This window comes from Melanerpes formicivorus, unplaced genomic scaffold, assembly GCF_026170545.1.
Source record: "Melanerpes formicivorus ecotype bairdi unplaced genomic scaffold, bMelFor1.0.p_v2 SCAF_1, whole genome shotgun sequence".
Lineage (NCBI taxonomy): Eukaryota > Metazoa > Chordata > Aves > Piciformes > Picidae > Melanerpes > Melanerpes formicivorus.
In genome coordinates, this window is record NW_027142353.1 from 4,521,239 (window position 1) to 4,545,711 (window position 24,473).

The 24,473-nt window shown below is 41.3% G+C and overlaps 1 protein-coding gene across 1 annotated transcript in view; it reads left to right on the forward strand.

The window, feature by feature from the left end:
* UCHL3 (ubiquitin C-terminal hydrolase L3) overlaps positions 1 to 24,473 on the forward strand; it is a 54,275-nt gene extending 29,802 nt beyond the window's left edge. Inside the window, exons 6-8 of the mRNA XM_068154744.1 lie at positions 14,128 to 14,203; positions 20,806 to 20,864; positions 22,154 to 24,473. Of these exons, the coding sequence (XP_068010845.1) occupies positions 14,128 to 14,203; positions 20,806 to 20,864; positions 22,154 to 22,237 (219 nt within the window). The 3' untranslated portion in view covers positions 22,238 to 24,473. The remainder of the gene's footprint in view (positions 1 to 14,127; positions 14,204 to 20,805; positions 20,865 to 22,153) is intronic.

Here is a 24,473-nt window from a genome sequence, read left to right on the forward strand (position 1 = left end):
GAGAACTTAAAAAGTATTTTCTGGTCTCATAACATTCAAGCAAGGGGTATTTTTAATATATTCTTATTATTTTAACAATAGGATAGAGCTGGGACTCTTTAGCTTAGAGAAAAGGAGACTTGAGAGATGACCTCATCAATGTTTATGAATATGTAAAGGATGAGTCCCGAGAGGATGGAACCAGGCTCTTCTTGTTGGTACCCAATAATGATGGGTGGAAGTTGAGGCATAGGAAGTTTTATGTATGTTTGAGGACAAAAAAATTCACTGTGAAGGTGACAGAGCACTGGAACAGGCTCCCCAGGGAGGTTTTGGAGTCTCCCTCTCTGGAAATAGTCAAAACTCGCCTGGATGCATTCCTGTGTAATCTGGTGTAGGTGATCCTGCTCTGGCAGGGGGTTGGTCTAGATGATCTTTTGAGGTTTGTCAAAGGAATAGATAATATTTCCTTTATTATAAATTATATGGCAATATTAATAACATTTATTAATATGAAAATTGCCAAAACATATCAAAAGGTTTGGTGTACAGTTAGAATATATTTACAATGGGAATATACACTATTTGGGCAACTATAACAGTTTAACTATTTTATGCAAACCGGGAGGAATATAACAGAGGATACCCCAGGAGTGAAATGGCTCTTGACTACAGGGGGGGAGAGACTCAACAAGAACCGGTATGCCAAAGAGGCAGTGAATTAATTACTCACAGCTGGTTGTACCCAGTTAGGGAGAGCTGCTGCTGTGTATTAGAGGCTTTGGGGTGCTCATGTGCCAGGTTCAGCTGGTTGCCGTCAGGAATGCCATGCAGTCTTTGACTAGTCTGGCTTCAGCAGATGCCAGGCTGTTAATGACATTATCGCAGTGGGCACTTGCTTTGTCCTGGGGAAACTGAGGCACAGCAAAATCCTGGTCACAAGGGAAAGCAGGCTTGGCTCCGACTCCTAAGCTTGTGGCTTCTCTCATAGCTTGCAGTGTGTAAGCTCATGGCTTTATCCCAGGCTCTGGACCGGGCAACTTGTGGCTGTGCAACTCTAGGCAGTTTCAAGCCAGACAAGGTCCAAGCAGGTTCAAGCATGCAAGGCTTCAGCGTGGCTGAGCAATGCTAAGCAAGGCTTGAGCAAGGCAAAACTAAGGCACAGGCAACTAGAAATCAGCCTGTATATAAATCTTGTCTGAGATGGATTGGAGCAATAGGGCATGAAACCAGCACATAACTACTCAATGGGAAGGGGTTCTGCCAGGCTGTGGCCAGAACACATGCCCTTACCATACATACAGATTTGTTTACCAGACACGCATGGTCCTGTCCCCTTTGTTCTTTTTCCTGTGTTACCCTGGCTTTCTGTAGGAAGGAGGGGAAGAGGGGGACCATGTCTAAACACCTTAGTGTCTCTCTGGGTTGGTGCTGGGGCTGTTTGGCCCTACCATGACAAGGTCCCTTCCATCCCCTGAAATTCTGTGATACTAGCCCTGAGATAAAAAAAGTGCAATAGTAAGATGGGTAAAAATGAAGAACCATGGCAAAAATGGTGAAAAAACCAAAACTTTATTAAAAAAAAAAAAATATTTTTCTGGTCATCCCTGTACTGATAAATGCATATTAAATTTGGTGTTCTAAGTCTTATTAATGACTTCATAGTATTTATACTAGGATTCCTAAAAGATAGGGTTGTTTTTTTTTTAAGAGCTGAAGTTCAACTACTTCGAGTCAAAGCCATAGCAAATTCCTACTTTCAACAAGTTTCTCAGTTTCACTCTTTTAAACTATTTTAAAATTAACAGTTACTGTATTGCAGGCTCTAGGAAGAGTAACAATCTTGTCTGGTTTGATAGCAGCAGCTTATAAAATCATAAAACACAATATAGTTTGTGAACTGTCTAGTCAGCAAAGCTCTTAAATTTCTGCCCCCTACCAGGTTCTAATCTTACAGATTGCTCCTTCCATAGGGAGAGGTTTGCAGACTATGAGGACTTCCAGTAGTGCTTTATCAGTCATGTTTTGGAATTTTCTTAGGCAAGCTGAGAATAAATTGTTTTTAAAGACATCTAATATGTTACCTAAATGTGAAATGTCTCATTCTAAATCAGTTCTTTATGTGAACAATTTGGAAAAAACAACCCAATAGTTCAGATAAACTATAATAGCCATTAAAGTCTTGTAAGCTTCTCTGTCTCCTTGAAGTATTCTCATTGCTAAATTCTTCTTTCTTCGTATAGTTACATTTCATAGTTTCATAGTTTCATTCAGGGTTGGAAGGGACCACACGGATCATCTAGTTCCAACCCCCCTGCCATGGGCAGGGACACCTCACACTAGACCAGGCTGGACAGAGCCTCATCCAGCCTGCTCTTAAACACCTCCAGGGACGGGGCCTCGACCACCTCCCTGGACAACCCATTCCAGGGTCTCACCACTCTCATGGTGAAGAACCTCCTCCTCACATCTAGCCTGAATCTCCCCACCTCCAACCAGGGCTGGAGGTTTTCAGGGTTTTGCCCTCTTTTAGGTGGAGCTGTTCAGATTTAGGAGTGCATCAGAACTCTTGAAAATCAGAAGCTAATAGAAAAAAAAAAAAACAACAAACAGCAACAGGGGAAAAGGAGAAAAAAAAAAAAAAAAGGATAGAAAACAAACAAAACCCATCACAAAACAAACAAGCCAGAAAAATACACAAGAAGACAAACCTGCAGAAAACTTTACTTTCATGGACTGATTGAGACTTGATAACACTCCGTGCTTTATCTGTGCTCTACAGTTTCTACTGTACTGGATGCTTGTTCTTCATTAAGAATTCCTATTCCTGTCTTTGTTCTTTAAGGTCAGCAGTATGGGACCAGAAAGAAGCAATTCATTGTCCTACTGGTGATAGGAAAAAGAAAATAAAGTAAGATTGAGTGGGAAAGACAACAAATTTCTTCAAAAGCAATACAAAGAAAGTAAATGTTTTTTTACTGGCACTTGCACATTGATTAAAAAGAGTGAAAATTATTTTTTTTGAGAGAAGTTATTCTAATGCTCAGTGTTTAAACTTAGAATAAACTTAGAATAAACCAAACCAGGTTGGAAGAGACCTTCAAGATCATCGTGTCCAACCCATCAACCAATCCAACCCACCCAAACAGCTAACCCATGGCAAGTATCTCTGCCTTTTCCTCATCCTTTGTTACAATGTTCCCCTCCGTATCCACCAAGGAGTGGAGGTTGTCCTTCCCCTTCCTCTTACTATTAATGTATTTATAGAAGGACTTTTTGTTGTCCTTCACAGTAGAGGCCAGTTTAAGTTTGAAGTCTCCTAGAATCATTCTGCTAAATGCATAATGTGTGATGTACCTTAAGGAACTAGTTTCTGTTCTGCTTGCTTAACTAACGGATTCACAAGTAGCTGGCAGGTCTCTGTGCAGATAAGTGGGGTATTCTTCATGAGTATGTTTGTTAGTGAGGCTCTGTCAGGGTTGGTTCTAAGACCTGCACTGTTAAGCAATTTCTGTCAGTGATGTGGAAGATTACAAAAAAATAGACCCCCAAACCTACAAGCAGTGTAAAAAGATCAAGAGGTAGTAAGGCACAAGACACACAGGACAATCTGATTGCCCTTTAGATTAGCTTCAGAAGAGGAGTATTTTTCTGAGGTTGAATAAATGCTGTGTGATTAGCACAAAAGATGCAGTTTATTTCTTGACAGATGATGAGGGGTTCTCTGAAAGAGAAGATGATATTAGGGATTCTCATATTCACCGAAAGGAGAAAGTGATGGTGAATGGCAAGCTAAAAGTGAGCCCCTGGTTTGCCAGCATGGCCAGATCAACTACCGCAATCCTTTTTGCCATGTTCATAGCATCCATTAAGCAGGACTACAAAGGTTGCCTGTTCATTTAGCACTAATATATTTGCTAAGCTGTATGAATACATTACTTGCTGTCTCTCTAGCTATAGACAGAATGGATTGAAATTTTGCTTTGCACTGATTTATTTCAGTAGTGAAAAAAAAAATAAATTACTAAGCTTGAATGTTTGTGTTCCGTGAGTATAGTCTGATTCAAACAAAACTGGTCCTGTGGCCTGTGTGGGACAGAAGATCAAAACTAAATCATCACAATGGTCCTTTCTGGTGGTAATATATTTACTGTAACTGTCAGTTGCAGCTGAGAGTCATTTTTAATACTTCTGTGGTCTTTCTTCTAATAGTAACAATTTGAATGGTTTAACATAGTCCTACTGCTTCCACGGATACTAAAGGGACCCTGAGTGTTAATGGCAATACTGCCACTGGCCTGCTATTTTAGAAGAATAGGTGAAAAACTTAGGAAGTTGCATACCTCACCACGGTAAGCTTCCTTTTTCCTTTGCTTTCCTTTCATGTTATACATGGAACAGTAAAAAAACCTCTTGAGTTCTGTTACAGCACTTACTTGATCCATTTAAAATCCCAAATTAGCACAACCTATCTTTCCCAAATTATCAAAGAACTGTTGCTTACAGTTTCTGTAGTTGTAGACAATACTGATTACTATGTGTTCTTAATTATTCCTTCCATGAGATGATACTTAAATATCCTTCCTCCTCACTTTGGAGCACTCTATCTCTTGTATGATCCACTTACCTTGTGTTCATGTTATGAAGTTCACTGGGTGTGAATAACCTCTAGCTTACCTGGTCATAAACTTCAAATTTGGACCATGTCTTTGCTTATTTTCATCATTTTTTTTTGTCTTCTCACTCAAACTCAACACATCCTTGGTTATCTGATTTGATCAGTTAAAGGACACTGTAATAAATAGCAGACATCTTTGCAGTTGCGTTTTAGGTGTGTTGCTTCAGGTTTAAGTGGGCTAAGTATGTTCTTTTTTAATGTTTATGTAGTCGTCATCGTCCTCGCTGTCTTCACCACCATCCTCATCGCAGCCTCAGGTTAGCCACAGCAGAACGAAGGCTTCACCATTGTGTCACTCTGCATCCCTCTCCTGGGCCAAACGTAATCATGTAGGTCCTGCAAAGGCTACCAGTCCGTCAATCCGTCTTCGTCGTTGGCGGCCCTTGATACGCTTTCCATCTGTTGGGCTTCATTCTGTTGTAAGTGTAGTCCATCTTCAGTCTTTTCTTACTCTGGCATTGATGGCCTTCTGCCATGTAACTTTGGTCTTTGAGGCATCATTTTTTGTTGGGGTCTTTTCTCAACCATTCTTAGGATTTCTTTCTTCCTTTTAATTTTCCTTTTCTTTCCCCCATATCAGACAGCAAAAGTCATCACTTCATGTTTCGCTGTCCAGGTATTTCTGATTCAATACACGTGCCAAATCATTTTCAAAGCATAGATGAAGTTTGCCCTTCATGAAGTGGCCTTTTTTTTCCCCCCATAAGCTCCGCATCCAGCCTTGTCTTTTCACCTCATCTTCATGATCTTTCTTTTGGATGTGCTAAACCAAGAGGCTTGTAATTCTTTGTCACATTATATTATTTCTTCTGCTTGAGGCCTGGTTTATGTTCTCATATCCTAAACCGAGTCTCCCTTTCTTTCATTCTTGCTTAGTGGTCCCTCAGTATTTCTGTAATGATGAAATGTTCCTGGTATCCCAAGGGGCTGGCTTACTTTTGAACTTGACATCTGTTTCTTTGTCCAGTTTGTAGACATACATTCTAGTTGAAGGTGAAGACATTATAATAAGAAAAGCTTGTCATCAAATACCATGCTTTGCACTTTTTCCCTTCTTCACTCACAGGGAACCAAATATATCTTGAAAATGTAGAAAATAAAACACATGCACAGAATAAGCAGGATTTCTAAACTGTCCTGTGATCACTGTGAAAAAGTAGTTCAGTGGTTATTTCATCCACCTTTGAAGGAGTGATTGCACTTCCAGTACACACCCAAAAAATTAAAGTCTTGATGTGTAGAGGTGAATGGTCTTTAAATGTAAACCTGGGGCAATGATTTTGTTTTTATCATTCTTTGGTAATGACCACGTTTCCCCTGTGTTACTAGAAATTCTTATGTGAGCTATGTGGATATTTTACTGAGGTGAAATAACTATTCTGGGTGGAAATAATTTCCTTCTTCATACATATCTGTCTTTCCAGGTGTGGAAATCCTTCTTAACACTTTATTTCTGTTAAAAATTAGTGTCCAAATGCTTCCATTTCTTTAGAGTTTTTATATTTGTATCTTGATAAATATCTCAAGACAAGATCTTTTTCCAGACTTCTCTCTGTGTGAATAATAATTGCTATTACTAAGTTTCCAACTCTCTTGTAATGTTCCGAGCTATGAAACATTCTTGATGTTACCACTTGGAGCTAGTTAAATACCTTGGGATTTGAGGAGGCATAGGGTTAAGTTCTCTTCAAATCATGCTTCTTTACCCCAGTTTAATAGTTATGCAATTAACACTGGCAAGCCTCTGACATTTTACCTGGGGATTTTTTTGTTTGTTTAGCAGAACTTGAAAAATTGCATGTCATACTTCTGTAGTTTGAAGCTAGAATCTTCTCTGAATTTGACCTATATAAACTGCTTGTTAACAAAAGACTTACGGAGGAAGACTTGACCTTGAACTTGCATACCTAGAAGAAAAATACTAAGGGACCATGAGCTTACTTCAGCAGTACATAAAACATGACTTACCTAAAGTCTTACTTACCTCAGGTAGTGATAGGACTAGGGGGAATGGAATGAAGCTGGAGGTGGGGAGATTCAGGCTGGATGTGAGGAGGAAGTTCTTCACTATTAGAGTGGTGAAGCCCTGGAATGGGTTGTCCAGGGAGGTGGTTGAGGCCCCGTCCCTGGAGGTGTTTAGGACCAGGCTGGATGAGGGTCTGGCCAGCTTGATCTAGTGTGGGGTGTCCCTGGCCATGGCAGGGGGGTTGGAACTAGATGATCCTTGTGGTCCCTTCCAACCCTGACTGGTACTATACTATGATAAAGATGGACATTATAGCATAATCTATTGTGATAATACTAGAAAACCATAGCTGGTAAGTTGAGAGGTCTGTGTACTTCGGTAAATTTACAAAAATAACTCTTCATCCATTAGCAAACAGCATTTGCTTTGAAGATGTTTAAAAAATTAATATTTTTTTTAAAAGTGACCTTCAGTACAACTATCTGACAAAACAGAAACTTGGCACTAAAAGTAGCTTTAAAATACTGCTCATTAATTTCTTTGAGATCCTGACTGTCTCTGAACAATTAAAATGAAGTCACCTATGCAAAGATTTAGCACCGAATACAGTACAGTCTGATATTTATTGGTAACTATAATGTTGTTCTTGGATTTTCACTTTTGTATAGCATACTTTTCCAAACAGATGCAAGAACACACCAACTACATGTAAATTAGTTTAATATGCAAAAAAAAAAAAGACAGCAATTTAGGCATTAAGGCTGTGTCTGTTGGCTTGGTAGTAAGTACTACCTTGTCTTTCAAGTTTTGTCATGTCATTTCCTGTTAGCTGTTGGATGTACACAGAGACAGTTTTGTATTAAAATGTTCTAGTAAGAAATCTATGCACTTAAATTTAAGGAAGGGAGGAAACATCCTGTACATTGTGTTTAAAATAGAGTTGAACTTTTTTGTAGCTCTGAGTACATTTCTACTACTTCAATGCTGAAAGATGGAAAACAGTCTCAAATTTAAGAGAGAAAGTCTTAATGATGAATATTCATGCTCATTAAATAAACCCCTTTTTCATATGTGAAAACTTTCCTTAACTCTTGTGGTGGATTGGCTTCAGCTGGACACAAGATGCCCACCACAGTGATCTGCCACTGCCCTCTTCAGCAGGAGGAAGGTGGAGAAAATAAGATAGGGAAAAAAAAACTTTGGTGGTCAAAATAAGGACAACTTAATAAAGCAAAAGCAAAGGCCATGTGCAGAAGCAAAGCAAAACAAAATATTTATTATCTGCCTCCTATCAGCAGCTGATGTCCAGCCTCTTCCTGGGAAGTAGGATTTCAGTAGATGTAGCAGTTGCTCCAGAAGACAAACATCCTAACAAATGTCCCCTACACCCACTCCATTCTCTTAGCTTTTATTGTGAAGCAAATGTGGTATGGTATAGCTGTGGTGGCTTTGGTTCTCTTCCAAGATCTTGCTCACTCAAAGCCTACTGGTGAGAGAGTGATGTTGGAAAGCCAGCCTTGATGCTATGCCAGCACTGCTCAGCAGTAACCAAACCACTGGTGTATTATGAACAGTGCTCTAACTACCAATACAAAGCACAGCACTGTGAGGCCTGCTGTGGAGAAAATTAACTCCATTTCAGACAGACCCAGTACAGTAGGTCTCCAGATGAGTTAAGAACATATAATAGCAAAAAAAGAAAACTTCAAAATACTGACCTATGAAAACCACTGAAACTGCAGTAGGTGTTGTAATTATTTAAGCTATAGGTAACAGCATGCTTCATTAGTAATGTTAATTTTTCCTTAATTCTTATAATCATCATGTAGGCTTCTAGCTCATCTGTTGTTTTAGTGTTTCTGCTTACCTTAGGATCATTATGCTGTCTTTTATAAGTCAAGCTAATCTCTTAATTCATTTTTCTTTCCTACACTTCTCAAGTTGGAAAACATAGGTTTGACTTTTCTCCCCTTTACTTTGTGTCAGATTGAAGTTCATCTTCTTTTAAAAGAAACACCCCCTCTTCTTTATGCTAGGATCCAATGGGAGATGCATGTTTATACAAATATTCTGTATCCAGATACTCTTGTCATTGATCTCTGAATTTCATCTACTTGCTTGACACCCTCCCATTCATAATTGGGTGCTACTGACCTGCAGCTTGGAATCGTACCTCACCTCATACTTCCATATCCTAGCTATAGTTGGGGATGTAGAGTTAATAAGCTTGAGACAGCTTGTCTACCATAACAGCATGGTAGAAAAATGTGTAAGCTATAGCAAAGGAATTTCTTGTCCATTCTTGGGTCAGCATTCAAGACAGTCCTTCAGCACTTTCCTTACAGAAATTCTTTTCCAGTATGCTGGACAAGGGATACCTTAATCTAAACTGAAGCATGTATGTCCCCACTGTGAAACTCAGCATTTGAAATACTGTGAACTCACTGCAGTATATTGAACATGAGATGTCACAATTCTGTGAGAAGGAGCCAGAAGTAACCTTGCTGAAACTTGTGATCATCATTCCAGTGGTCTTTGTTTTAATTGCAGTATTTTAACCAGGATTCAAATGCCTTTTACAGGCCTACGCAATACATCTGCCCAAGCATGTTTCATGCTTCAGAATGTAAATCACAGATGCCTGATCTACCAAATAGCAATTGCATCACTTTTTCCACTTAAATTGTTTTTGTTTTTTTAATCCAAACCATACCTAATTGTGTAAACTTCATTTTTTATAATTTTTTCTTTGGCATCTTATAACTCCTTGTGAATGAATCTGTACAGTTAAACCGCTCAGGTTTTTCCTTCTCTTAGACTTCAGTTGCTTCTGTTGTGATCTTTCAATTGGATGCATTGAAAACTTCTTATTCCTCAAGGTCCTGAGTTGGGGCTGTTCACTCTGGAGAAGAGAAGGCTCCAAGGTGACCTAATTGTGGCCTTCTAGTATCTGAAGGGGGCCTACAGGAAGGCTGGGGAAGGACTTCTCAGGATCTCAGGTAGTGATAGGACTAGGGGGAATGGAATGAAGCTGGAGGTGGGGAGATTCAGGCTAGATGTGAGGAGGAAGTTCTTCACCGTGAGAGTGGTGAAGCCCTGGAATGGGTTGTCCAGGGAGGTGGTTGAGGCCCCGTTCCTGGAGGTGTTTGAGACCAGGCTGGATGAGGCTGTGGCCAGGCTGATGTAGTGTGGGGTGTCCCTGGCCATGGCAGGGGGGTTAGAACTAGATGATCCTTGTGGTCCCTTCCAACCCTGACTGATACTATGATACTATGATACATTATCAGTTTTTACCAGTCTTATTCCAGAACATGACAGACTCTTGATGCCAGTTTCTTGACTTAGCACGTGGTGTTTTCAACTTTGCCAGTCACTACCTATAATGCATAGTATTCTACTAAACTGGTCTGTGACGTTTGTTGCTTCACTCCTTTCTCTCCAGAGCGAGTGTAAGGAAATAATAATACAAGATTTAGGTGGAAGTACTTAAGATCTATTACATAACATTGAACCTGTTTTTTTTACAATGTGGTCTTTGATAAACAACTTTGAAGCAGGATGCAGTAAGGATTTGTTTAGTATGTCCACAAGAGCAAGGCAAAGCGTGGTGTTTTTTGCTCAGTTGTATGTTTGTCCCAGAAAGGCAGTTTTGGGAAAAAGAAACTAGTTGCATGTGAAATTCGATGAAAAAACATTGTTCTAAGTTATTAACATTTAAGAAAGGAAGACTTCAAATGCATGAAAATTGCATACTGACTTTTGAATTGAGATAATGGTCCAGGTGCAGCAGCAAGATAAACTGTAGGTGATGAAAACATACTTCATTAGACTAGCTGATATGACTGGACACACAGTGATGTAAGCGTGTGCCACCTGAATTTCTGAAGGTTAGTGCAGCAGCAAGAAAGGAGACTGTTGTAGTTCATGAGGGCAGGGCAGCATGCAGTGGTGCAAGGTAAATCAAGGGATTCCTCAGTACGTCATGAGGGAGTAGGAAGAGTTATAATTTGTGCAGTAAAAACTTTGGGAAGTTCTATTTTAAAATTACTTATGGGCAGTCTGCTAATGACGAACGGAGGAAGAAATGTAGAGGTGCTGTTTTGCTAACATGACCTAATGGGTATTGACCTTAGACAATGAATTAAAATTGGCTTCTCACAGCAGTCAGCAGTTGTTTATTATTTAATTTGAATGCCCATGTTAGCAGAGAAGGAAGTAAAATCCTCTGGTCATTTAGGTGCTTTTAATGTGGTATCCAGAGTTGGAGGGCATGACAACCTTGGCTGTCGCTTTTGTGTCTGAGGCTGGGAATTCATGAAGATACACTGTATTTTTATCATCGAGCATTACCTAAATACCTTGAGATGTTCTCAGAACCACCACCTTTGGCACTAACCTTTTTGCAGTTCCAAATCAATTTCAAGTCTACTGAAAATATATTCTTCAGATTATTTTTTTTCTTTTGAAGAGATAAATTGAGAAAGTTACCTGCACTAACCCAGACTACAGAAACATTTGTTATACTAAGGTTGAAATTGTAACATAACCTTCTGTGAGCTACCCAAGATGCTGTTGTTTGTTCTGTCTGTTCTGTATGGGAAAGAAATGTATATTTTCTTCACTTTTACACTACAGCTCTTCAAAAGACTTGGAAAGTGTCTTGAATCCCATAGGTTAGTTACAAATCCTCATTAGACAACCATCTTATCTAGACTCCCATGTTCTTCCTTGTCCTTCATGCATGCAGTCATTCAACTCTGCTGTCACCTTTTGCACACTGAGTGGGCTTCTAAGTGAAACAAATCTAAAGGAACAGATCGTCTCAACACTTCACTGACGTCCAAGTTTCTTGTCAAAGACCACAGCAGAGAAGAGAAATTCCTCTGTAATTGTACTGAAAATTCTACCTAGTAACAAACATGCTTCTTAAAGCTATATTCTCTTGTAAGCATTCACACAAACTATTAGAAGCTGAAAATTTGGCTGAAGGTAGAGCTTTTTCAAGGAGACCACAAAAGCCATCTCCCAGAAGCTGACATTTCTCCTCCTTTCTATTCCTTTGAAATTGAAAAGCTTCTGATATTAGAATTTCTAGAGCTTCCCAGTGAAATAGAAATTGACCTGACTGGGTTTCTTTTCATGTGTGCATCTGTCTGTGTGTGTGCACAGGCAATGGATGTTTTTTCTTTCCCTAAGGAGGGATGGGGAGATTTGAATCAGACTCATCACGTTGGGAAAGTTTTCAATCCAGTTACTTGTTTGCCTTATAATTCTTATAATTGCCTTATATTCTTATAATAATAATAATATATTCTTATAATATAACATAATTGTCTGTCAAAAATGATTGAAATGCTGATTTTTTTTTCAAGAAAGGTAATAGGTTTACTTCATAGTAAATTTACTATGTGCATTATATGAAAAGAAGTTGTAAGGGAAGGTAATTGTCCGTGTTAGGACATGTGGTAGAAACTTCAGTAATGGCATGGCACTTTTTCTCTCTTTCTGAGGCTGAGGAATTAAAAAATGTGAAAAACAGTATTTCTCATGGGTTGTGGCAATAGCACAATGAAAGCATGTTATTTAGATTAGGCATGTACAAAAACTCAGCAGGATTCTGTAGGAATCTGTCTCCAAGTAAACTCTAGGAGAAGTTAATCATACTTTTTTATGGCTTCCCTATCTGTCTTCTAGCTGTATATAGACTCAGCATTCCAAGCATGCCAAGTGTGTCTCTCTATAGAAAAGGCATTTGTTAGAAGAAGCCTGCAAAGAACACACCCCTCAACATGTCAAAGGGGCAACTATAGTTTGTTCTAAATGTGATCAAAACTAACTCCTTCAACACCTGAAAGCTGTCTGAAGCAGTGATACTTTGAGCTCTTTCAGTTAATGGCAATTTGAGCTCAGGTAGCATATGTTCAGAAGCAAACTTTTAGATGCTGAGCCATTTCCTTCCTCAAGTGAGACTAGCTGGCAGTGGTCTTTCCCCTTACCTTGGAAGTCCAGAAGACCAGATTTGCTAGTTGGTAGGTTTAACTGTTAAGCAAGCATCCATCAAAGCGAATTAAGTGGCAATGTGTATTATGGCAAGGACTCTAAGGTTTGCCTGCCTGCATGTTTGTATCCCAACAGTTTAAATACCTGTAAAAAAAGCAAAAACCAGTTTATCAATGAGAATAGCAATAAGCTGCCATTAGTTGTCAGCTATTGTCTTGTCTGGTTTTCAGGAAGCTCCAGAATCCTGTGGCCCTTGTAAGTTTACAACTTGTGGCTGCTTCTTTTCCTAAGCCTTGGCTCTCTTTGGCCTTCTTCAAAACCACATTTTCAAAGACAATTCACTTATGCGGTGGGGGAAAAGACTCCTTGGAGTTCTGGTGGAAAGATTCTCTCCTCCTTTTCATACCTGCCCCATTTTCAGTTGCAGGAATGTTCTTTCTCAATTTTAAGCCATCTGAAACAGAGGTGAAACAGGGTATTTCTGCCCTTCGTGCTTTAACTGGCTAACAGTAATAATGAGATGGAAGAAATTTCCATGAAATACATTTTCACAGAAGTCAGATTCTTCACAACTTCAGGAAAAACGTGGTGCGCTTTGCCATTCCCTCAAACAGTATCTTCTTGACTTGTGGATTGAGGCTCAGATGCAGGCTGGAAAGACTGATGAGGAAGTAAGACTATCAGCTGCTATTGAATAAACAGTGGTGATGCATCTTTTGCTTTGGAAGTTCAGGCCCCTCTGCTTAGTGAATGCTGGGAATGTGTGCTGGCAGAGCGCTGTGCTGTTCATGCCCTATTTTCTTCTGAAAAAACCTTTTCCTTGCTGTAGTTGGCAACACAGTACTAGGTTAGATAAATCTTTACAGCTCTAACCATTTTTTCTGTCATGTCCTTTGAAGCTGTCACTGCACTTCAGTCCTTTTTTGGTATAATGCCTCTGATGCCACATGGAAATTGCAGTCTAGGCACCTCTAGTTATTTTCCTTCCTCGCCGCCTAAGGTGTGCAAAGAGTATTTCAGCGGCTCCTGAGGAGGGGACAGGTTAACTGTGCTATATATGGCTTATGGAAAGAAAAAGTATTTCAACAAGGTGAATGTTTTTGGTTTCAAAATACTACAGGTTGAGAGTTCAGTTCTGCTTGGTATGGGAGATGGTTTTAGTGAAGGAGCTGCTATAATACCTATTTTTAATATTCATGCATTTGAGCTTCTCCTAATTCAGTAATGAAAAATACAGCTTTTATGTAGATCTGTAATTGGAAGTACTTCCAGATACTTCACTGAAAGGATTCTTACTGATCTGTACATTGCAGAAAGCTGCTTTATATTCCAAAATGTTCTGCAGTCTGACTCGTGCCTTTCTGTATAGATCCAAATATGCTTCCCAGTTGAGATTCCTCTTGGCTAGGTATTTTGTGTATTACGATGATATGTTCTCATTAATCACATTGTGTGAAGAGTATTTTGTGAACATGATTTCTTTTTGTTTTGTTTTGTCTTGCAGGCACCAAGTATAGATGAAAAAGTAGATCTTCACTTTATTGCATTAGTTAATGTAGGTGGTCATCTCTATGAATTGGGTAAGAACACTTTTTGTCTGCTCTCTCCCTTTGTTTGAAACAAATGCAAGTAAGTAATGTTAACTGTCAAAGTTTGAGAGAGATTACTTGAGGTAATGTAGGGCTTGGGTTCTTTTTAACCACATCATAGGGCCTGCAAGGTTCTGTTAAATAATTGCAGCAGCCTGCTCAGTTCTTTGGACTCTCCTTCCCTCAACTGGCTTCTATTAAGATCAAATGCTACAGAATACTGGACTGCCTCTCAACTTCATGAGTTCAAAGAACTGATGAACACTCCAACTTTCAGAGAGGAAAGTACTGTTTCCTTGAATTGCTTGTGGAATTAATAAATTAACTGTATGCCATGTTAGAAGTGCTAGCTACATTATTAAATAACAGGGTACATTTTTAACTGAAATTATTAAGTCAGGATATTGTCAGATACTAATACTCTGCAACTCATTCATTACACGTGGGTTATTTTTCCTTCTACTTTTTAGTGTTCACCAGACAGTTAACTGTAAAACAGGTAGTCTCTGTTTTCTGAATTACAGCTGGTTTTTTCCTTCTTCAGGTTGTGCAGCAACAAGTTCTGCTCAGATATTCTCCAGTGACTCCAATCTTAAACATGTTGCTAGGCAACTAGGTTTTGCTGCAGGCACTTCAGAAAACTAGCAAGTAGATCAGGATTTGAAAACTGCAAGTCACTGGTCCTCCCTAACATAATGTTTGCACTATTTTATGACAAGACCATTTTAATCTTTTGAAAATCAGCATGTAATTAAACAGTGCCCTGAACAGGTGACAACCTGGGCACAAGTGGTATATAAGAAGTGCTTATAGTAATAATATTAAGGTGACCTAAGGGCTATTACCAGTGCCAAGTTATGAACAATAGGCACACATTTCTCTGTTTTTATGATGCTGTATGTCTTCAGTGAAACAGATCAAATAGTGAGGTAGCTGCTGTGGGATGCTAGCAACACATGGAGCAGATCTGTCCCAGAGGGGCAGAATGATCCTAGCGCATGAGAAATAGCCTATCCCACAGAGCGAAAAGGGTTCTAGGAAGGGAGTTGGCAGGTCTGATTGACAGGGCTTTAAACTAGACTTGAAGGGGGGAGGGGCTGAAACCAGTCCCCCCAGACAGGAGTCTGAGGGTGGTAAGCTGGAGTCAGGGGTGAAACCAGCAGCCCAGCTGAAGTGCATGTACACTAATGCACACAGTATGGGTAACAAACAAGAGGAGCTGGAAGCCTTGTTACAGCAGGAAAGTTATAATGTAGTTGCCATCACAGAAACATGGTGGGATGACTCACATGACTGGAGCACTGCAATTGATGGCTACAGGCTCTTCAGGAGAGTCAAGAGAGAAGGGGTGGAGGGGTGGCCCTGTACATCAGGGAGGCACTAGACGCCATGGAAGTAGAGATTAAGAAGGATCAAGTTGAGTGCCTGTGGATGAGAATTAGAGGGAAGGCCAACAAGGCTGACATCCTGGTTGGAGTCTATTATAGACCACCTAACCAGGATGAAGAGGTTGATGAATTATTTTATAAGCAGCTAGAGGCTGTCTCAAGATCACCAGACCTTGTTCTTATGGGTGACTTTAACCTGCTTGCTATCTGCTGGGAACTTAGCAGAGAGGAGGCAGTCTAGAAGGCTCTTAGAGTGCATGGAGGATAACTTCTTATCCCACCTGCTGTGTGAGCCTACCAGGGGTAAGGCTTTGCTTGACCTTCTTTTTACAAACAGAGAAGGGCCGGTGGGAGATGTGGTGGTTGGAGGCTGTCTGGAGTCCAGTGACCATGAGATAATTGAGTTTTCAATATGCACTCAAGCTGAGAGGGGCAGCAACAAAACCTCCACTCTGGACTTCTGGAGGGTGGATTTCAGGTTACTCAAGGAACTAACTCAGAAGGTACCTTGGGAAACAGCCCTTAAAAACAAAGGGGTCCAGGAGGGCTGGACCTACTTCAAGAAAGAATTCTTGAAGGCACAGGAACAGGCTGTCCCAGTGTGCTGGAACATGAGCCGCCGGGGCAGACGGCCAGCCTGGATGGGTAATGAACTTCTGGGTGAATTAAAGGGAAAAAAGAGAGTGTGTCATCTTTGGAAGGAAGGAGAGGTAACCCATGAAATGTGCAAGGATGTTGCTAGGTCATGCAGGAAAAAAATTAGAGAAGCAAAGGCCCATTTAGAGCTTAGACTGGCTACTGCTGTGAAGGACAATGCTTTTATATTAATGGCAAAAAGAGAGGCAAGGACAACATCCACTCCTTAGTGGACATGGAGGGGAATATAGTAACTAAAGATGAGAAAAAGACAGAGGTACATAACACCTTCTTGCCTCAATTTTTAATACTAAGATAGGTTGTCATCCAGACAACTGGCTTCCTGAGCTGGCAGATGGAGTCAGGGAGCAGTATAGTTCCCCTGTAACCCAGGAGGAAGTAGTAAGAGACCTGCTCGGTCCCTTGGATTCCCACAAGTCCATGGGACCAGATGGGATCCATCCTAGGGTGCTGAGAGAGCTGGCAGATGAGCTGGCCAAGCAACTCTCCATCATTTTTCAACACTCCTGGCTCACTGGAGAGGTCCCAGAGCACTGGAAGCTGGCCAATGTGATGCCCATCCACAAGAAGGGCTGGTTGGAGGAGCCAGGGAATTACAGACCTGTCAGCCTGACCTCAGTGCCAGGCAAAACTATGGAACAGGTCACCTGGAGTGCACTCAGCACTTTCAGGATGGCCAAGGGATCAGGCCCAGCCAGCATGGATTCAGGAAGGGCAGGTCCTGCCTGACCAACCTGATCTCCTTCTATGATCAGGTGACCTGCCTGGTGGATGTGGGGAAGGCTGTGGATGTAGTCTACCTGGACTTCAGCAAGGCCTTTGACACTGTCCCCCACAGCAAACTCCTGGCCAAGCTGTCAGCCCATGGCTTGGACAGCAGCACTCTGAGCTGGGTTAGGAACTGGTTGGAGGGCTGAGCCCAGAGAGTGGTGGTGAATGGTGCCACATCCATCTGGCAGCCAGGCACTAGTGGTGTCCCCCAGAGATCAGTGCTGGGCCCCATGCTGTTCAGTATCTTTCCTGATGATCTAGACAAGGGTATTGAGTCCATCATCAGTAAATTTGCAGATGATACCAAGCTGGGGGCAGGTGTTGATCTGTTAGAGGGTGGGAGAGCTCTGCAGAGGGACAGAGAGCTCTGCTGGACAGATGGGCAGAGTCCAACAGCATGAGATTTAACACATCTAAGTGCCAAGTTCTACACATTGGCCACAACAACCCCATGCAGTGCTACAGGCTGGGGTCAGAGTGGCTGGAGAGCGACCAGACAGAAAGGGACCTGGGGATACTGGTTGATGGTAGGCTGAACATGAGCCTGCAGTGTGCCCAGGTGGCCAAGAAGGCCCAATGGCATCTTGGCCTGTGTCAGGAACAGTGTGGCCAGCTGGAGCAGGGAAGTCATTCAGCCCCTGTACTCAGTACTGGTTAGGCTGCACCTCGAGTCCTGTGTCCAGTTCTGGGCCCTTCAGTTTAGGAAAGATGTTGAGTTGCTGGAACGTGTCCAGAGAAGGGCAACAAAGTTGGTGAGGGGTTTGGAGCACAAGCCCTCTGAGGAGAGGCTGAGAGAGCTGAGGTTGCTTAGCCTGGAGAAGAGAAGGCTCAGGGGAGACCTTATTGCTGTCTACAACTACCTGAAGGGAGGTTGTAGCCAGGTGGGGGTTGGTCTCTTCTAGACAACCAGCACCAGAACAAGAGGACACAGTCTCAAGCTGTGCCAGGGGAGGTTTAGGCTGGATGTTAGGAAGAAAGAGTGATTTGCCATTGGAATGTGCTGCCCAGGGAGGTGGTGGAGTCGCCATCATTGAAGGTGTTTAAGAAGAGACTGGCTGAGGCACGTGGTTTAGTTGATTAGATAGTGTTGGATGATAGGTTGGACTCAATGATCTCAAAGGTCTTTTCCAACCTGGTTAATTCAGTATTCTGTAATAAATACGTTATACCTCTGAATCTCAGGGTGGGGTGGATGGATGGATCACACTCCTTTTAGTTATGTGCTACTGTTTTCATGTTACATTTTCATTGGGCATTAATTTGCTGTGCTTAAAAAGCACACTAGAGACTACAATGATCTTTTTAAGCTGTTTTCCTTAAGTTTGAAGCAAGATAAAATACACTTGGCTTTTTTTGATTAAAATTTTAAAGAATAAATTAAAGGAAGAAAAAAAAACATTCAGCTCCACTGTGTAATGGAAAGCCAATGCTCCTGTTTCCTTTGTTTTTTAAACTAACTTCTCTCTGTACCAACAGGAGAAAGCAAAAAGTAGGGAAAAAAAAAAGTAGGAAAATGAGAGAAAGTTCTCCAATTGATGTATTGTCTTCAGTCACTGTGGCCAACATGTGGGCTTTGGCAGACAGATGCGAAGGAAGCGCATGGATGTTAAATGCTTATGATGTTTTTGCCATAGAAAGCACGTTATTTATAGGCACATGAAATTAAAATGCTCTTCTGCCAAGACATCTTTAAAAAAGAAAATCAACTCATACTTAGCTTGCAAAAGGGCAGGGCGTTCAGCTCTGTTTCCTTGGTACTTTCTGAGGGTTTTGCATTGTGTCTTTGTGTCCAGAGAAGGGTCACGAGGATGATCAGAGGGCTGGAGCACCTGTCCTATGAGGACAGACTGAAGGAGTTGGGGCTGTTCAGTCTGCAGAAGAGAAGGCTCCAAGGTGACCTAATTGTGGCCATCCAGTATCTGAAGGGGGCCTACAGGAAGGCTGGGGAGGGACTTCTCAGAATGTCAGGTAGTGATAGGACTAGGGGGAATGGAATGAAGCTGGAGGTGGGGAGATTCAGGCTGGAGGTGAGGAGGAAGTTCTTCACCATGAGAGTGGTGAAGCCCTGGAATGTGTTGTCCACGGAGGTGGTTGAGGCCCCGTCCCTGGAGGTGTTTAAGCCCAGGCTGGATGAGGCTCTGTCCAGCCTGATGTAGTGTGGGGTGTCCCTGCCCATGGCAGGGGGGTTGGAACTAGATGATCCTTGTGGTCCCTTCCAACCCTGACTGGTATTGTGATACTATGGTTGTTACAATAGTGAACAACCTCTTGTTCATGCAAATTGAAATGTTTTGTAAAATCAAGTTTACTTTTATTTATGGAAAATGTAGTTTGGAAGTATTGTCAACTTATCTTCAGAGAGGGGAACGTTTTTTAAAGGGAATTTGATCTGTCAAATACTTGGGATACCCTGATATACATTCTCATACCATTAGCTCCTCCTGAAATTATTTCTGAAATGCTGAGAATAACTGTTATATTGTAAATGGGAGGGGAAAAAAATATCTGTAGCAACCATTTTTAAGTCCTGTGAAAATGCTCAACGTTATTGGGTTCATTCACTCATTCGTTGGAAATGAGAGGAACATTTCAGTTATGCCAGGCTCTTCAAACTTGGTGGTTTGGTACTCTGTTCTGTCATGGAGTCCATGATCACAGCTGTCAAAAGACCACAGATGCACAGCTCTTTCTCTGGGTCAACCCATTAAGTGTAGTTGAAAAACCAAAGTACAGTATCAGCACTGTCACAGCTCTCAGAGCTTTCAAATCAAATGTTAAAAAGTATTTCATTGCTTTGATTGTATTTTTTTTTAATGTAACAGACAAGGGAAGAGCGAGTCCAATGGGATGGCATTTAACAAGTCCAAGTGCGGAGTGCTGCACTTTGGCTACGGCAATCCCATGCAGAGCTACAGGCTGGGGTCGGAGTGGCTGGAGAGCTCCCAGACAGAGAGGGACCTGGGGGTGCTGATCGACAGCCACCTGAATATGAGCCAGCAGTGTGCCCAGGTGACCAAGAGGGCCAATGGCATCCTGGCCTGCATTAGGAATAGTGTGGCCAGCAGGAGCAGGGAAGTCATTGTGCCCCTGTACTCTGCATTGGTTAGGCCGCACCTTGAGTACTCTGTCCAGTTCTGGGCCCCTCAGTTTAGGAAGGACATCGAAACACTTGAACGTGTCCAGAGAAGGGCAACACGGCTGGTGAGAGGCCTTGACCACAAGCCCTATGAGGAGAGGCTGAGGGAGCTGGGATTGTTTAGCCTGGAGAAGAGGAGGCTCAGGGGTGACCTTGTTGCCCTCTACAACTACCTGAGGGGTGGTTGTGGCCGGGAAGGGGTTGGTCTCTTCTCCCAGGCAACCAGCACCAGAACAAGAGGACACAGTCTCAAGCTGTGCCAGGGGAGGTTTAGACTCGAGGTAAGGAGGAAGTTCTTCACCGAGCGAGTCATTAGTCATTGGAATGTGCTGCCCAGGGAGGTGGTTGAGTCACCGTCCCTGGAGGTGTTCAAGAGGAGATTGGACGTGGCACTTGGTGCCATGGTCTAGTCATGGGGTCTGTGTTGATAGGTTGGACTCGATGATCCTCGAGGTCCTTTCCAACCTAAGTTATACTGTGATCATGGGGCTGGAACACCTTTCCTGTGAGCTGCATGTGTCAATTCTTTTATGAAAAATGAGGTAGCATTTCTCTTAAGTGTTCAAGTAGTTTTAACTGGAAAAATGAAGCTTGTCTAATTTTATGAATGTGTTGTTCAATCCTGCTTTGTGTTTCAACAGATGGGCGCAAGCCATTTCCAATAAACCATGGGGAAACTAGTGATGATTCTTTTTTAGAGGTAAGAGGAGACAGCCTTCTTAAATGACATTACACAAAATCCTTGCTGTATTTCCACAGAATTTAAGTAGAAATATACAAATATTTATACAGAAGTCCTGCTGTATTTATGGTTGGATGAAGAATAGAGTGAGTGAGATGGGGAGACAAAATTAGGTTGACTCCGATTTAAAACCGGTTTTTCAGAATGCTCGTGTTGTGATGATGGAGGACCAAGTATGACAACATAATAAGAGGCCAGAAAGGCTGACTACAGCAGATCAGACTGACTTTTCTCCTGTGCTGTGATTTTCATGTACCCCCGCTTCTTTCAAACTGTATATGAGATGAGGTCATCAGATTGAATATGTTCATTCTCTTTACTTTGGTTCAGTTACAGTTTGATAGGTGCCATGCTAGTTAATTTCCTTGCTAATACTTCCTAATAATCATTCTTCTCCAGTTTTGTGCTGCTTCCGTTTGCTTTTTTCATGTCAGGTCCTATTTAGTAGAGAAACTGATTGGAAAGAAATACACTGAATTGGGATCACAACTGTCATCCCCAAAGAATGATGCAATGTGTAGATCTGACTTTTATGGTCTTCAAACTGGATTGTCTTTCAAGAGGAAGAAACCAGAAAAGCTAAAAAAAAACCAAACACAACCTTTCACAGTTTAGTAGCATAGACTAATGTCTGTAAAGTTTGTGTACAGTTTGTGCTTGTTTGGGCAGGGGGAGAAGCTGGATAAAGCTTTCCATTTCTCATATGTGGCTTTTTGCTGTTTTACTGATAACAGATGTTTTCCAGATTGCACCCTAAAGCTAGATGAAGGAATTACTTAAAATCTTTCACTTACCCCACACAGTGTAGACTCATCTTGAGACAAAGGAAACATTTCTGAGTACTAGCAAAGGCAGCTTCAGAGATGCATTTAGAGATTCAGTCAAGCAACACATCTGTTGCACAAAGTGATATTCAGTCACAAAAATCAGTGCTGTTAAGGCTCTGCTCTCTTACACTGCCCTGTAAATAATCAGAATAGTGGTAACTCAGATCAGAAATCCAGCACATGTAGATTTGTCACATTCATTCAGCAATCCTTTGTGGAAAAAATCCCATTTTGAGCATAGAAGGGTTGGACGTGATGATCTTGAAGGTCTCTTCCAACCTGGTTCATTCTATTCTATTCTCTAAAGCATATCTTCATATTTCAATATTGGCTTTTCTTTCCTTTTTTAAATGTTTGATTTATAGTGAATTTTGATTTGGTTTTGTTGTTGTTTGTTTGTTTGTTTGTTTGTTTCCCTAGGATGCGATAGAAGTTTGTAAGAAATTCATGGAACGTGACCCAGAAGAGTTAAGATTTAATGCAATTGCACTGTCTGCAGCTTAAAAGCCTTTTCCAGTGGGGTTAATCTATTGAAATGTATTGTAACAATAAAACTGTTGCCATATGTTAATAATACAAATTTTGATACTTCTCTAACATGTTGATTAATTGTAGCATACGTGGAATAAACTTTGCATTTGTCCTTGTTATATCTTGCTACTTGTTCCTAAAGCAGTTTTGGGTATTTATATACGTGCATGCATTTTGTGCCAGACTTCTATGTGGTGGGTTTTTCTCCTTCCACCACCACCCTCCCTTCCCCCTCTCCCCCCCCCCTTACAAGTTTTGGGAATTGCTGTCTGTGATATTTCATCATAATAATGATGAGCTACTTCAGAGCAGGATTATCATTTGTGTCATTCATGAATTAATATTTTGAGTGGAGTATGTAGTATGTCAGTGGGTGAAAACTTGAAAGATGGAGATAACCTCTTACTTCAATTATGACACATTATAAAAACTTTTGCAGGTGAATCAAAGGACAAGAGCTTTTTTTTCTTTTTCAGTGCATTATTTATAAATAAATATCTGGAAGAAAAAAGGCAGAAAAAAAAGACTGTTTCTTCTTACTCTGGGTGAGCACTAACACCTTAAAACTATCTTCTCATTTTGAATAAAGCTTTATTTTGTTTCTCAAGCCTAATAATGTTAATAAACTGTCCACAAGCTTTAGACAGACCAGTGTTTGCTGTTTGTAGATGTGGATAAGCTGCACGGGGTTTTGCCTCAGGAAAGCCCCACGAGTTCAAATGCTAGGACTGTGGGGAGCATGCTGAAATGAATACAGCAATGTGAAATATCTCTCCAAAGTGAAATAAGTAATAGTGAAGTAATGATTGCTGCAATGAAATTTTGTGTAGCCAGAATAGAAACAGGCTACAGGTTTTAAGAGATCCACGATGGTTGTGTACCTTTGGGGTTTTTTAACCTCTTTAGGCGTATCTATTGTAACTTGGTCAGGTGGCATGACTGAATGGTATGTGATATCCTTCCTCTGTGCCATCCCTCCCACTCACTGGATCTTTATTAGAATAAACCTTTATTAGAATAAACCAAACCAGGTTGGAAGAGACCTTCAAGATCATCGTGTCCAACCCATCAACCAATCCAACCCACCCAAACAGCTAACCCATGGCACCAAGCACCCCATCAAGTCTCCTCCTGAACACCTTCAATGACAGCGACTCCACCACCTCCCTGGGCAGCCCATTCCAATGGGCAATCACTCTTTCTGTATAGAACTTCTTCTAACAACCAACCTGAACCTCCCCTGGCGCAGCCTGAGACTGTGTCCTCTTGTTCTGGTACTGGGTGCCTGGGAGAAGAGACCATCATCCGCCTGTCTACAACCTCCCTTCAGGTAGTTGTAGAGAGTGATAAGGTCACCCCTGAGTCTCCTCCTCTCCAGGCTGAGCAAGGTACTTGCTTAAGGTACTGTTGACCAATTTCTACACTTGAATTAATAGTAACTTGGTTGTTGTGGGGTTGTGTGTTGGGGTTTTTTTTGTTGGTGGTGTGTGTGGGGGTGGTTGGGTTTTTGTTGGCTTTTTGCTTTGTGGTGGTGGGTTGGGCTTTTTTGGCAAAGCAGTCTTATGCTTTAGCATTCTTGTGAAGGTTTGTTTTGGTTAATTGTGCATGTGTTTAACATTCCAGAAAACTATTCCTTATTTGTTGCTTTGAAGTAAAATAAATAATTCAGGTTTGCTTCCAATCAAGGCCACTGCCAAAGGAAACTGAACCCATGGCGTCCCAGAGAATGCTTTCATTCTTTATCAATTGCCATTGCAGGAAAGACAAATGGGGTTATGCCAGAAGCAGTCTGGCAGAGTTTTCCTTCCTCATAGGAAAAAAAAAAAAAGACCTGGGAGTCTGCTATCTCCTAAGAACATCTTTTGTACTCTAAAGAAAAATTTGGAGTGTCTGTTTAAAACATGTTACCTGTAGAGTCCACTAACAGCAAGGCTGTTTTCTACAATTCAGTTGGTTGGAGAAGTGAGGGACAAGAACAATACTAAAGAGCTTCAGTTTGTGAGCACTTTTTCATTCCAATAAAATGCAGTACCATTAAGACCTGCTTTATGTTGCCATGCTCATTAGTAAAGCCCTAAAAGTTGTTTTTAAATAAAGATCAAAGGCTTTAGTAACAAAAGCAGCTGCATTGTCTTCCTGCTAGTATCAGAAAAGTGAAGTAAAAGTTGTCACATTTCATTGAGGAGTTGCATACTTTATACTAAAGGTG